At 35.0% G+C, this 16048-nt stretch overlaps 1 protein-coding gene across 4 annotated transcripts in view; it reads right to left on the minus strand.

The window, feature by feature from the left end:
• adgrb3 (adhesion G protein-coupled receptor B3) overlaps positions 1-16048 on the minus strand; it is a 475647-nt gene that overhangs the window by 175057 nt on the left and 284542 nt on the right. For all 4 annotated transcript variants that reach the window (XM_012963496.3, XM_004914501.4, XM_002936321.5 and 1 more), the window contains one exon: positions 613-715. In XM_012963496.3, coding sequence (XP_012818950.1) covers positions 613-715 — 103 coding nt within the window. The remainder of the gene's footprint in view (positions 1-612; positions 716-16048) is intronic.

Here is a 16048-nt window from a genome sequence, read left to right on the forward strand (position 1 = left end):
GAGGAGAGAAGCGAATTTCCACGTTTCGCCATTGGTGGATTTTTCCGAAAACCGGTCGAATAAATTTGTAGCAGAAAAATTTGTTGCACGACAAAAAATTGTTCCTTGCATATCTGCAATTAGTGACAGGCTTTTCATAAAATAATCTTTAACCTAATACCTACTCTCTGGGATTTTTTTCTATTTCTGGCAAATAAATTATTTAGTTAGGAAGAGGTATGTTTTGCTTTTTCTAGGCTTCTCTTAAGTCAGCTATGCCATAAACCCTATATAAGCGGATCTATATCACATTTGATTATTTTACTGACATTACTCCTCACATGTTACCCGTACTAAATATATTTGATGCAGATGCAGCTTCCTGGTTCAATACACAATAACAAATAACTCTTATTTGCCATTAAGAAAATAACACTGTAAACACTTTACGACCTCACGCCTATAAATATTCACTGCTTGTAAGTTGTAACATAAAACACGGACACCACCTGACACATAAATAAACTCGGTTTAAATAAGTCACTGTACTCTGCATGTTTTAGGGAACAGTATAAAAAATGAAGAGTAAGGAAAATAAAGAAAACTATATAGGGAGATCACGTTTATACTTACATTGTTCAAATGTGCAAGTTCAATCTCTACCAACGAATCTGTACTTTTTGGCTCTGGATGTATAGTAACCACAATGATCTTTGAATTCACAACAGTAAAGTTTCTGGGGAGAAAAAAGGAGATATAAAATATCTAATTATTATTTTAAAATGTAAAGACTTCTGTATACAGTGTACAACATTTACATGTGCTCCTTTCATCACCGTTCAAAAAAAATCCTTTATTTACCATATTAGCCAGTAAAACACAAGAAAAAGCCTTTGGAACATGGAACTGGTTAAGAACGCATTGCTCTTTAAGCTGTATTTTTCTTTTTTGCAATGCATGTAATACTTACAAATATATACAATGGTTTTTCAGCAGTGATTTTTTTTTTTAATCCACACTAGAATTTCACCATACATTCTGCTTCACCAGAAAAAATGTTGTGTTGCGCACCTCTTTTGAAAAAACAAAGAGGTGTGCTGTCCAAGGAAGCCCCCCCCCCCACAGATTTCCACCCATTGCCCTTCACTTCAACCAACGGGATTGTAGCCCTCCCCTTGTTTACCTATGGAGCTTTCCAGCCCCTATCATTGGAAGAAATTGACAGCCTTTTTTCCTATAAAGAACACCTGTGGCATAGTGGAAAGGAGATTCTCTATCAAGGCGCGGTTAATGTATTATCTTGCAAAGCAAAAAAAAAAAATGCCCTAATCGCAATGTAATTCTATGCAATTACAGTATTTTTTTTGTAGTTTTGCAAAATGTTATATACTATAGAACTTAAATGCCTAATAATTTCAATAGGAACAGCATCAAAATATGTAATATGCCATATTATGAAATTTATAGAACAATGAAAAAAGTAAAAATGACAAAGCAGGTTTACATAAATGATTGGCAGGTTTATATAAAATTTGTACGTTTAACAGTATTAATTAGTAATAAAATTGTTATAGTTATCAGCACAGATTATATATTTTTGGAGTAATATGGCAGTGCCCACTCATACTGAAAACTGCCCATTTATAAAAAAACACTTTTCTGTGAAACAATTTAATAAATTACAGTTTGTCAAGTTAAACGTAATAGTAACACTGTTTAAAAAGAATCCTTTCCCTTTAAGGCAGCAGCACGTGTAATAATGCACCAAGGTATGAAATTCACAGTAAATTGCTAGTGACGGAGCTACATTACCATATTGAATTCAGATGTAAAGTTAATAACACAGTATGGGGATACAAATCAACAGAGGTGAAAAATTTTGAATTTGAAAGAGAGTTCAGTCTCAGTATTATTGAATTTATTCATCTGCCCACTGAGATTTCAAATGAACCCAAGCAATACCATTGCACTGAGGCCCCCTACTGCCTCTTTCTGTGTTGTGTATAGACATTCTGTATATTAACAACAAAGATAGCCATGTCTTCTGTATATCCAGTAATTTATTCTTGTTAGGGAAAACTAAAAGAAAAAAATCTGTGTAGGTCTGATCAAAAGCAGTATCAGAGGGATCTACTTAATGAACAATTTTAATTAATATTGGTAAAACAGGTCAACATCTAGACATTTTGGAAGCCCGAAAATTATTTTTTTATGGGGCCCAGTAATATCTAGTTACACCACTGCCCTTATTTACTGCATATAAATACAGTCATTTTTATTCAATTACATACTGAACATTGTATGAACTATACCCTTTTAATAATGTATGTTGTATATGCAACATTAAATTATACATTTACATTTAAAAGATGATTTTCTTTCTCAAACACATCTTAAAGTGCAGGGAAATATGCTAAGCAATAAAATGTATTTCATTATCAGCTGTATTAACAACACTACATATATTGTTCAAGTTAAGTATATTGGTTATATATATTTCAAGTCCAGGAAACAGTTCAGGTCCAAGGAAGCCATGCCTTTTAGAATTATTATTTGTGGTTAAACTCTACTTAACCCTTCTGATGCCACACCACTGAACTTTTGCCTGTTCTGCCTATTCTCCAGTGCCATCTTTCTCCATAGGCAAATGTTTTGTCAAGAGCAGATGCTGCTCGTGTCAGGGAGTGAGTAGTGTGAAATGCCAAATTAAGTATTTCTGGGTGGTGCCTGCTGGTTACTGCTAGTATTCTCTATGGGCAGAGAGTTTCTTATTATTTTCTATGAGAAGTGGTGATAGGCAATTAAGGTAATGCTGACAGATGCAGTTTCCCCTAAAAACATCCCAGTGGTCAAAACAGCATGTGCAGAAACAGAATTCAGGCACAAGGCTATCATCTTATTTCTCATTCCACCATGTGTGCCATAGCCCTGACAGTTACATAAGTGCATTAATGCATGCTATAGGTACTAAACCCATTTTTAATATAAGCCTTTCAAATACAACATGGAGCATATATCAACTCATTTCATTCGCAGAGCACTACTATCCATGGACTGGCTGTACTTTGTACTTTGCCCTGGATTAAAAATCCAGCACAAGGTGCAGAACGCAATGTCAGGGAATTCAGGTCAGCTCTGTCCTTAAATGCCTGCCATAGGGCATGGGGTAAATACAGGACCCGTTGCAACCTGCGGCCACCAGTGCTCCCTAACTTGTGTTTTGTAGTGCAGGCACCTGAGGACATTTTCCTAAATTCAGGACAGGGTGCAAAGTACAAAAAATATTTTAAGTAAATAGTTTACATTTTTATAAATTATTTCCTTTTTCTCTGTAACAATAATCTATGTTTGATTTGTTCACATGTTTTTGATATTCTAAGTAACAGTTTAATATGAGCTCCTTTTTCATTTGATGCATTTTGGATATTTTTCTATATCCCAATTTTTTTATTACAGTGACTTTTGTATTTATTACGTATTTATTGAATTATTTAGTTTGATTTGATTGATTGTATGTATTCCAATCATGAGTATTTTAGCAAACATATTTATGTGCTTTACCTGATTTGATCATAAATTAATGCTAAATCGTGAACTCGAGATCTGCTGAACAACAGTGTGAGGGGCTTGTTTCTTTTGTCCTTTTTATATAAAGATGGAAAAAAAAAAAAAAAAAAAAAAAAAGGGGAGTGTTTTTTCCATTGTGCTTTAGCTATTTAAAGCCTTCCATGTCTGTAATTGTTTGCCTATGAATAAGTGCATGTACGCACGAAACGCGTCAGGCATATTGTTTTTAATATGAAGAAATAAAGTCCGTTTTTACAGCAGATCTCTACAGTCCGGAGTGCTTGATGTTATATTTATAAAACAATAAAACAGTACCTTGTACTTGATCCCAACCAAGATATAATTAATAACAGGCAAAACAATCCTATTGGTTTATTTAATGATTAAACGATATTCACCAGGTGTGGAGATCTAAATTACAGAAAGACTTTAAAAAAACCAAAGGATTCTAAATAATAGATCCCATACCTGTATATGTATTCAGAAATTAATTAAATATGTTTTTTTTCTGCATGTATCTCTTCCACTCAAGGTTAAATCAACCACTCCTAGTAGCCCTGCAGGAAACATTAATAATCCTTTTTGGGGTGAAGTGGTTTAAATACATGGCTCCACGGTTCCTGAAAACTTGAACTCTCTATTTTGCATCATTCTAGGGGCAAGTATGCTGTGCCTATTGATGTGACCTACAGTGAGAACCTTTCTGCAATTCAAGGTGGCGGTAGCTCCACGTTTCTCCTGCATCAATAGGAAGGATCAGACAGACTGGCTAAAAATGGCCCCAATATGAACAATGATTGCATCTATTTTTGTGTGACCACACTTGTGGTCTGTAATTATATATGAGGTTTAATAACTCAAGACAATATTTTGAATTTATCCAAAGCAAAAGAGCTTTACATAATAAGGTACATTTTTAGGCATAAATAATGAGTTTTTTTTTTTAAAATAACGGTATCCTGGCTTAGATTTCTTAACCCATTGAGTGTTTTTCCATTAAAAAAACCCATCATTGATAGCCTTTAAAGGACAAGGAAAGGTTAATATAAATCTAAAGGCATTCTTTTTAAGTAATTACTGCATATCTAAATTCCCAGATCCCTGCTTGCTTCTCTGAGATATGGTGCTGGCAGCCTACAGCAGTGTGAAGACTACAGTGACATCACTGAAATCTCTCTGTCCTTCCTGTAGGTGCCAGCGGCAGCATTCCTATTCTCTGAGCATGTGTGCAACTTGATCCTGTCTCCTGTTCTGAGCTACACATGCCCACCAGCCAATCAGAAGCGGATCTGGCAGAGGGGAGGGGGGGAGGGAATGAAACACATGTGCAGTATGAAGCAAGGAGGGAAAGGAAGGGAGAATTTTTTTTAGAGATGGCTGCCTGTTCTAGAAAATGTGAAGTAAGTGTGACTGAGTAAATATTTGATTAGGTGAGCCAAAAGTGTAGCGTTTTTACTAAACAATAGGAGGACTATTGGGCACTGTGCTTTTTAAATTTTGACTTGCATTCTCCTTTAAGAGTAAGACCACCATAGCCAAGAATATTTTACATAGATCTATACTCTCATATAAAGCGACAATTTGGCAAATGTAAATCCACTTACTAAAATGCACACATAGTTGAAAAGAGATAGATATACACAATTAAAATTCAATTATAGCCAGAATGTTGTTAAATAAATTGCATACTCCTTTCACTTAAAATGCAAATTAAGTTTACTTTTGTTTTAAAGTTCTAGTATGCAATTAATTGTAAACTTTATTAGTGGACAGATGACCTCACCTGCGCTGGGCGTAAGAATCTGTACTTGTATTGTATAGTTGTATTTATATTGAGTGTGCTTTTTCAACTCAGATCTTTTAAAAAATGACTAGATATTTGTGGTTTTAGAGAAAGTGAGTTTAGTTGTGGTTCCAAAAACCTCTAAAATCATGAACATGAGATAAATATTGATAAATGGGCCTCCCCGTTTTGTTTTGCCTGTGTGCAGCAGTGCAGTATTTATGAGGGGCACACAGGCTTCCCCACTCATGTACCCTATTCATGCCCTAACTTCTATGTTATTTAGAATTAGACTCATTTAGACTCCCTTTTGCCCTCCTATGTGGTAACCTGCAAGACCTGTTTTTGCGAAGGCATTAGGAATGGTATACTGTATATCAATGTTTACAATCTTTTTTAAGCACCATCAAAAATACTTATTTTCCTGATACTGAAACAGAGTCTTTCTTTCATAAGACTGGGGCAGATCTGCATTTGTTTCTCCAGAAATGTGAACATTCTGGATACATACTTTGGAGTAATGTAATAAATCTAGCATTTGCCCAAATCTATGTTGTAAGTAAGCCACATTATCAGATATTTTGTAAAGTTTGTCTGCATATTGTATATTATAGTGTTTACTAAGGTGTGTACTAAGGTCTAGGGTCTGGGACTTTCAGAGTCTTTTTTCCTTCAGTTACAAGATGGCTTGACAAAGAAACAGGATGTCTGAAATCTTGCCATTTACATTTGTTAATATTATTCTGCTCACATCCAATTTGATGCTGCTGGACTTTTTGATAATATATATCCTGTTTATGCATGAATGTTTTCCTTAGAGCAAAACACCTGGTTTTATTAGAATTTGTATGCTATAAACCCTAGTGTATTCGGACATCTTTTATCTCTGTTGTGTTCAAAGAAACGTCAGTTACAAAGCCCTGCAAAATTAAACTAAAGAATATCTTGAAATAAAAATATCATGCTTCCTACTATGAGATATTCAAGTAACACATAGGGGCAGATATATCAAAATGTGAGTTTAGAGCTTAATACATAAAACTCACCCATGTTCTATTCATTCCTATGGGTTTTAAAGAGTTGTATTTATCAAATGGTGAACTCTAACTTGAACCCACTGATAAATACGCTTCTTAAAATCCCATAGGAATGAATAGAACATAGGTGAGTTTTTATGTATTAAGCTCAAAACTCACATTTTGATAAATCTTCTCCATAATGTCTCTCTGTCAAAAAACACTCTGAATTTGTGTGCTACTTAATTAGGAATAACATGGGGAGAGAAAGCACATGGTTTAGTACTTTCATCACATGATGGAAAGGAAATTAGTGTGTAATGGCAAATAATAGTTAGAATAATTAGACCCATGGGTTAGGGATGGCAATATGAAGACCATCACAAGTTTCAGATCATTTATTAGTATTATAGACATAAACACTCACTTTTTCTCCTCTGTTTAGCCTACTCCTATAGTTTCATGGAGCTCATTTACCTCCACAGTCCCCCAGTTCCTATACAACTCCCTTCAGGGGGAACTCTAGCCAGTTCAAAAAAGTCTGTACACATATGCAGCCTATTTCTTGGGATGTTGGTATGGTACCTCTTGTAGGAGGCTAGGAATGTATGAGGAGCCCGTGTAACAGACACAGTAGAGCTTGTTTAATATAAATTGCAACAAGGGGTCTATAAAATGTCCTGTAGTAGCATAAGTTTATTTTACTAAATTTATTTCAATCAAGCTCCTGTTGAATTTGACTTGTAACAAACGCCTTCCCCTACTAAAGTCTAAAGTTGGGTAAAGACTACTTCACTTGTGTATCTAACTGGCTGAGTACAGCACCAGTTCCATAGTTTGAAGCATCTGTTTGCACCATAGTTACATAGGGTTGAAAAAAGACCAGAGTCCATCCAGTTCAACCATCCAAGTAAACCCAGCACACACAACCTATACTTATCAATCTATACACTCACATACATAAACTATATATACAACTACTAATACTAACTGTAGATATTAGTATCACAATAGCCTTGGATATTCTGGTTGTTCAAAAACTTATCCATGCCCCTCTTAAAGGCATTAACAGAATCTGCCATTACCACATCACTAGGAAGGGCATTCCACAACCTCACTGCCCTCACTGTGAAAAACCACCTACGCTGCTTCAAATGGAAGCTCCGTTCCTCTAATCTAAAGGTGTGGCCTCTGGTGGATTGATCATTTGTATGGGAAAAAAGAACACCCCCTATCTGCCTATAATCCCTCTAATGTACTTGTACAGAGTAATCATGTCCCCTCGCAAGCGCTTCTTTTCCAGAGAAAACAACCCCAACCTCGACAGTCTAACCTCGTAGCTTAAATCTTCCATCCCCTTTACCAGAAAGGGCCTAGAATAGTTTGGGACAGCTAAAACAGAAGAACTGTTGGGACTATTCTTAAAGGTACAGTAATACCAAAAAATAAAAAAGTGTTAATTAAAATTGAATTGTTAAAATTGTTTACCTGAACAATGTAGGTCTCTAAAAAGAAATTGCATAAAACATCTTCATGTAAAACCCTGCCTCATCTAAATAAACCATTTCATAAAAATATACTTTTTAGTAGTATGTGCTATTGGGTACTCTTAAATAGAAAATTTGCCATTTTAATAATTAAGGGCCGCCTCCTGGGATCAGGCGCACACGGACAAGCCAAAGGCACACATACATGCTAGGCCACATCAGTCAATTAGGACATGGTCATGTGATCATGTAAAAAGGGCAGTATATACTGATATGTATATATATATATATTCCAGTTTGGTGAGATTCTTTAATAGGTCACTTAACATAATATAAACTCTGTTGGTTAATTATTCATCCTGGGGGTATAGTTTTCCTTTAATCTGATTGTATGTGTTCTCACAATATGTAGAATTTACATTGCACAATTTTACTAATAGCTATCCTACGTACAGCAAATGAATTTAAAGGAACAATTTTCATTGCAAACACTTTACAACCAAGGAAGGCCAATCATGCTTGTTTCAATTTCAAAATTCAGCTTGGGTGGAATCTTCCATGTCTCCATAAGACGAAATAGTAGACAAGATGCAAGGAACTGATTAAAAATATGTCATCTTTATGGAAATTATTGACAAAAAAATATCTGGGACAATACAGATGAAAACAACAAAGCTGAGACACTGCACTTTGCATGTTTCTACAACAATATAGGAGGATGGCTTAAGATAATCAAATTTACCAAAAGGAACATAACAAAACATTAAAATGAAACCTTATAGTCATTATTTAATTATGCAAGTTAGAACTGCAGATTACAAATGGGGAAAAAAATAATTTTGCAAAGTTTAGGCAATATACCAGATTGCGGTGGATCAGGAATCCTCCAGCATGAGATAAGTATTAATTCTGCTGGTCATGAATGAATTTCTGGTTTTGAAGATGGTCTAGTCCCTCTTCAAGGCAAAGTAACTACAATATGTTTATTTGCATGTAGGGCCAAGGTAATTTCTAGTAACACAGTGGGCTAGAAAGGAAGGGCCAGTAGAATGACCAAAAGAGGGAAAATGATAAGATTTTAGGAACATAACGATATGTATATTAATTTCACTTAAGCTATTAATAAGACTAAAATACTAATGATAATAAAGGGTAAAAGGGTTACTAGAAAATCGATATCTGTAAAGGACCACAAAAAAGTCATTTTGGAAAGCAAACATCTGTTTGAACAAACTATTATTTCAAGTTATACTCTTCTAGGTACAATAATTAGGGTAAACTGTTTTTTTTTTAATTTAGAAAAGCCATCATATGATTAATTCTTAATTCTGATTTTTATGTATCAGAACCACCTCAAAACCACCTCAAGTATAACATTAATATGTTATGTAAAATATGAATATAAATAAGGGTCTGCCCACCAATCAGGTAGGACAGGCATGTTCTCATGCATGCAACGGTTTGTCCCTACAGCTGACAATCCATTTGCAGCCCAGGTTCTGCCTTGACAGTAGTGTATCCAGTTCTACAAGCACAGTTTGATAACTTCTTTGTAAAACTAGTTCCCTTAATTTGTGCTCCCTTGCTGAGTATGGTACCATAACTTTCTGTCCTATCTCAAACTCTCTGATTTGTACCCCACAGTCATAATATTAATACCTTTTATGTGTTTTTTTTTCAGATAAGATTTTACAAATCCCATTGATTGTTTTAGCTTCTGACTGAACTTCAACATATATGGGACCACAGGACTATGCCCTGACAAACGTTTCCTTCCCACTGGTCCCTATATGGGACCATATAACAATTTAAAACCAGTAGATTCCAGGGGCACCTCCCTATATGCAAACAGAAGGTGTGCCAATAGACACTCCCAGTCTTACCACCAGTCTCTACAAATGCTAATAACATATTTTGAAGTGTCCCATTAAATCTCTTACAAAGTTTGGCTTGAGGATCATAGGTGGTATTTTGAAGTGCTGTAGGTATATTTTGGATTCCAAATACTGATCTGCTAGTGCAGCAACCACTTGTATAGTGCTGGTACTGTGATCACAAACCCATTCCCTGATCTCTCTGTGCTGCATTTCAAGAAAATTGTAAATGAGATGCAAGTCCTTTACCTCCTCTAGAGTAGTTGTTCTACTGGCCTCATACCATTTTTCCAAGTCATGTGTCATCTGGCTGGCCATCTCTCTATGGGTTTGTTCTGACTTGGTTTAATCCTGAAATCACTTTTAATTCGCAGCTGCATTTATAGGAAAACTATACCCCCAGAATGAATACTTAACAGATAGTTGATATAATGTTAAGTGAGCTATTAAAGAATCTCACCAAACTGGAATGTATATATCAGTGAATATTGCTCTTTTACATTCTTTCCCTTAGACCACCATTTAGTGATGGGCTGTGTGCTCCTTCGGAGATCACCTGATAATGCAGCTCTAACTGTAACAGGAAGAAGTGTGGAAGCTAAAGGCAGAACTTGTCCATTAATTGGCTGATGTGGCCTAGCATGTATGTGTGCCCTTGGCTTGTTTATGTGCACTGTAAACCCTATGATCCCAGGAGGCGGCCCTTAATTCTTAAAATGGCAGTTTTCTATTTAAGATTACCCAAAAGCACATACTACTAAAAAAGTTTATTTTTATGAAAATTGTTTATTTAGATGAAGCAGGGTTTTACATATGAGCTTGTTTATGTAATATATTTTTATAGAGACCTACATTGTTTGGGGGTATTTTTCCTTTAAGGCATATCTGGCAAGCAATGTCTGTTTTACTGTTTGATACTCTCCTTTTTGCTAAATAGCAAAAGCAATAAGCCTTCTGGGCTCTCACTGTCAGCTTAAGGGCTAGAAACTTCATTCACTTTTGGGGACCTTGTACAAAATATAGATAGATTCAGAAGTTTGTAGGTATATACCAATATTCATTGCTCTTTCATCAAATGGTATGAAAGTACTATGTGATAAGTCTGGAATGGGTGGCTAGAAGTTTTGGATATCTTTCAATATAAAGGTGACACATCTTTTCATTCCCAGTGCCAACTGATTCATAGCTCCTATTGCAGTCATCAAATCAGTTTGATCCAGTTCTGCTCTTGCAAGTGAAAGACTGGAGACATCAGTATTACTGGTTGGACTGATGTTCCTGAAGCCTCCTTGTAATGCAGGATTATAGATTCTACCAACGCTGCCCTTTTATCTTCTTTGTAAGGATTTCTATTTTAAGTGCCAGCTGAGGTATGGGGATTTATAGAATAACATGTTTCCATTATTCTATAAATCCTTAGACCCTGGTCCTTTTAAGCTTGCTTAACCCACAGGCTGGCAACCAGTCCTACATTTGTGTGTAGATTGATGCCTAGGCTTTAGATCAATGACTTGAGGATAGCAATATGGTGACCATCACAAGTATCAAGTTTCAGAACATTTATTAATGTTACAGAAATAAAACACCCTCTCTTTCTCCCTTGTTTATGACCAACCCCACAGTGCAGCAATTCCTAAATTTCTATGCAACCGCCTACAGGTAAAGTAACTCTAGCCACTTTCAAAAAAGTCTATATAAATTTCTCAATGCAGCCTATTTCCTAGCAAGAGAATGCTAATTGACTACCTGCTGGAATGCTTCCTTTTCTAGGAGGTTAGAAATGTATGAGGATGCTGAGTTCTAGACACAGTGGAGAATGTTTAATCTAAATTGCAAAAAGGGGCCTATAAAATGTTAATCTTCTGTAGCAGCAAAAATTTCTACTTTTCTCCACATTGAGACAATGTAAATATTTTTGTTTAACTTTACTTTTTCAAACAAGAAACAAGAAGCTACAAATTAGAGACAATATGATCATTTACATCTTGAATTTGCTTGTCATTCATTTTTCAGCCTTAATACCTGTTTTATAATACTATATCAAAAACAAGGTGCATAAGGCTTCAAATAAATATGTTAATTTGCCCAAAAAGTGAAATTTGCTTCTTTTACACTAAACAAAAATTAATTAACTATGTGTGAATAAAGCATACATGCAAGTCAAAACAAGAGAACTCTATTGGTTAGGGTGAGAAGGACTAAAAAAGCCAAATAGCCCTTCTCCAATGCAAGACATGCACAAGAACACATGGTATTTACATTCCTAATGCTACATACAAAAATGAGAAGCTTTAACTTTCACTTAAGGAATTATAGGTGGAAACATGCAAATGATTCCTTAATGTCCCTGTGACCAACTATGCACCCAGAATTACTGGTTTAATAGCACAAATACAGCCTAATAATTCAGAGCCATGCATCAAATCTTGCAGACAGGTTACTTCAATCTCCATAGATCTCATCGGTACAAGGTATTGGAATATTGCTTCTGAGGGGGTAGGACTTAAAAAGCAGCGAAGCAAAATGACAATATTGGTTATGGTTAGGGCTTAGTCAAAGAGCCCTTCTCTAATGCAAGACCAAATCCAGTTAAAATGTATATTATTTTAGCTACAAGACTTTATACACAGCTCATATGATGGGCAGATTTACTAATCCACGAATCCGAATCCCGAAAAGGAAAAAATGGTATTGGAAAATAAAATTTTGCGACTTTTTCGTCGCCCTCGCGATTTTTCGTATTTGTCGCAACTTTTTTGTCGCCATCACAACTTTATCGTATTTAGCGCGATTATTATTTCGTACAAAAAAGTTGCGATGGCGCCGAAAAAATCACGGGACATAAGAAAAAGTTGCGGCAGCGACGAAAAAGTTGCAAAAATACAGATCATTACGAAAAAATGCGTTCGGGCGCTTTCGGTCCGTTCGTGGATTAGTAAATCTGCCCCTTTGCCTTGCGGGTTTGATTCCTGCCAGGGCAATATCTGCAAGAAGTTTGCCTGCTCTCTCTGTATTTGTGTGGGCTTTCTCAGGGTACTCTGGTTTCCTTTGACACTCCAATAACACACAGACAGGTTAATTGGTTTCTGATAAAAGTGACCCTAGAGTGTAATAGGGACTTTAGATTGTAATTTTCACTGAGGCTGATGTGAATGGTAATATTTGTAACAGCACTGTGAAATTTGTTGGTTCGGGTATGGGATCCGTTATCTGGAAACCCCTTATCCAGAAAGTCCCAAATTACAGAGAGGCCATGTCCCATAGACTTCCTTTTAAGCAAATAATTCTAATTTTGAAAAATGATTTCCTTTTTCTCTGTAATAATAAAACAGTCCCTTGTACTTGATCCCAACTAAGATATAATTAATCCATATTGGTGACAAACCAATCTTATTGGGTTTAATTAATATTTCAATTATTTTTAGTAAACTTAAGGTATAGAGATCCAAAATATGGAAAGATCCCTTATCCAGAAAACCCCAGGTCCAGAGCATTCTGGATAACAGGTCCCATACATGTACTTAATAAAGAAAGAATAAAAATAAAATAGTATAGTAACATTATTTGATTTTCAAAGATAAAGATATAAGAAAAATATGTGGCAGTCAAAACCCAGATGAAAAGCATGGGATGATATATATGTTATGAAGGATGGTAAAAATATCTAGTTTGTCTTGATCAAGTAAAAATATTTACTTCAGTGATAAAGTGATACTTGAACTATTAGCCCTTATTGTACTGAAATGGTATATTTATCACAGCTGTCCATGGTACATAATGTGCTGAGTACTATTTTGGTACTGATGTTGAGAACTACTTGAAGCAAAATAGCAGGAAAAACAATAAAATTGACTAAAATTGATGTCTGATGGTGCTAAAAAATGTGTGATATGGTGACAACACAACATTGTTGAATATAAACTATATCATTATTTCCCATGCATGCATTGTTTGAATATTTTATGAGAAGTGGTCTGATAAAAAACTTTTGAGATCCTGCTGTTTAGGTATGTCAGACAAAATGCATTTCTTTTTAAGTCTAGTAATTTCCCTTAGAATTGTATCCTTCTGCTGTCAAATTTGACATAATGGGCATTTTAAACACATTTATTTTAGAGCCATATTTCTGTTCGGTTTAGTCATTTTTGGTACAAATCAGAAACACTGTCACTTTTGTAATATTGGAAAAGTATAAAGGGTTATAAAAAAATAGCTTGATAATCACATCTCCAGCCTGCATAATACAAAAACAAAATGTTATGCTGTATGGAGTCTACAAAAAAGCATTGCGGAAAAATGATTTGCATAAATGGATTGGTTATTTTGTTCAGGGCTAATAGGTTAGTGGTACTTATTAAAGGGAAACTCCACCAAATACAGCAAAAATGTTTTCATAATGAAAGAAAATGTAATGTAAACAATGTTCCAATATGCATTAAATAAAAATGTTCAATGACTTTAGTCAGTAGTATTTTGTGAATGCCTTTAAAGTCACTGAATCAGTATCTGACTGTTTCTTTCTATTTTCTACATTTGTAGTCCTCACAACCATGAAATGAAAGCAGCAGCGAGTTTTCCTCCATTCAAGACTACAATACCAACAATGCTTGCAATGTCCTAATATAAAGACCCACAAAGAAGAATCATAGAAACATGCAAAACATTGTGGGAACTGGTATCTTGGCTGTAAGAAAGCAGACATTGCTTCAGTAGTTCATTTAGGCAGTAGGGATGAGCTGATTTTGTGAATCTGTGCCTGAATTTTGCCATGTTGTTTGAAAAAGCATTGGCTTCAATGCATTTGATGAAGAAGAAAAAAACATTAAAAAAAGCCAACATTTTGGCAAAATTTTCCCAATTTGCAAATGTTTCCTTGGTTTTGCAATTTTTTGGGCAAAACGGGTCAGTTTAGCTCGTCACTAGTAGGCAGGGCAAGTAGTGGAGTGTACAGAAAGAAGGGACAGAAAGATATTGCTTTCAATAACAATTACATTTACAAATAAATTTAATGATACTGTGAAGTTGCTTTAGTAAAAAAAATGTATTTTACTATATATAGGTGCTTTTGCCTTAACCTTTCATAAAAGAGAAATATTATATGTTAATAGAAATGACCATCCTGCAGAATTAACATTTTGAAGTACATCTTGTGAGGATGACACATGGACTAATGTATGCCCAGGCCTAGTAATCCACAAAAACAGTTAACAACACCAGACCTATTATGCTGTGTTCTTATTATCTTCCTATTGACTGTAAGGGGAGAAAACTTTGCACCTGTTATTACATTAACCCCTATTGGACTGTGTAGCAGAAATTTACTGCAGTGTATTAGTTCATGTGCATAAACTTTATTATGGAAGTTCATCCATTTAACAGGTTCATGAATTTTTTTAGTTATGGTTTTGATAGTTTATCATCAGAATAAAATATATTAAAAAGTACTTGTCTTTTACTATTATTAAATAAAAACCCAATATGTCAACCGGTGTACTGCTGCATAATAAAGCATGCAAAGACTGCTCGAGGCACATCATCTAACTGTCTCACCGAATGTATTCTCCTATTTTTTAAAATAAATGTGTATCAGTATTATATTTAGAACTGCAATTTAGTAATATGTAAAAGTAGTTAATGGTTCTTCATTACTTTTGTTAAAGTATCCAGTTGAGCCAGACTTGCTCTCTAGACTGGATTGAATGTGAAATTAATATTTCAGCAGAGTGAATTGAAACATTCTTCTTCATGGGCTCATAATGGAAGGTCATGCAGCCCAACTCTTCTGTGGATTCTGTGAGCAAACGAATGGAACACTGCCTGAATTGATGGCAAATGTAAATTGTAAATGTTCAGCACTCTGAAGCTTAGCTGCAGTATTTTCGTAACAAAAAAGGGATTTTCATGAAGAAAATAGTATGGGTTTTATGGCTAGAGCCCTATAGTTATGGCTGTAGCCTTCACTAACTTTATTGCATGAAATAAAATTTTTTTAATGTGTCCCACCTGTGTGTGTGGTTGAGCAACCACGTATCATTCTGCTGATTAGATTTCATACCTTTAAACATTTTAGAGCCAAAGGCAGACATATTACCACATTGGTGGATCAGGGGAGCATATGAACTGGCGAGCACGGGGATGTAAATCTGATAAATATTTAAACGTGTGTCCAACCTGTCTTTTTTATCCACTTAGCAAAGTACAAAATCAACTGTGGCCTTTATTAATTAAATTCTTAACTAGAAATATTTAATGTCATTTCAATGCATATATGAACAAACCAATACTTGATAAAAGGTATCTTTATATCATATTACTTATAGAGTTAATTTACTAACAGAGGTG

Source organism: Xenopus tropicalis, chromosome 5 (genome assembly GCF_000004195.4).
Source record: "Xenopus tropicalis strain Nigerian chromosome 5, UCB_Xtro_10.0, whole genome shotgun sequence".
Classification (NCBI taxonomy): Eukaryota; Metazoa; Chordata; class Amphibia; order Anura; family Pipidae; genus Xenopus; species Xenopus tropicalis.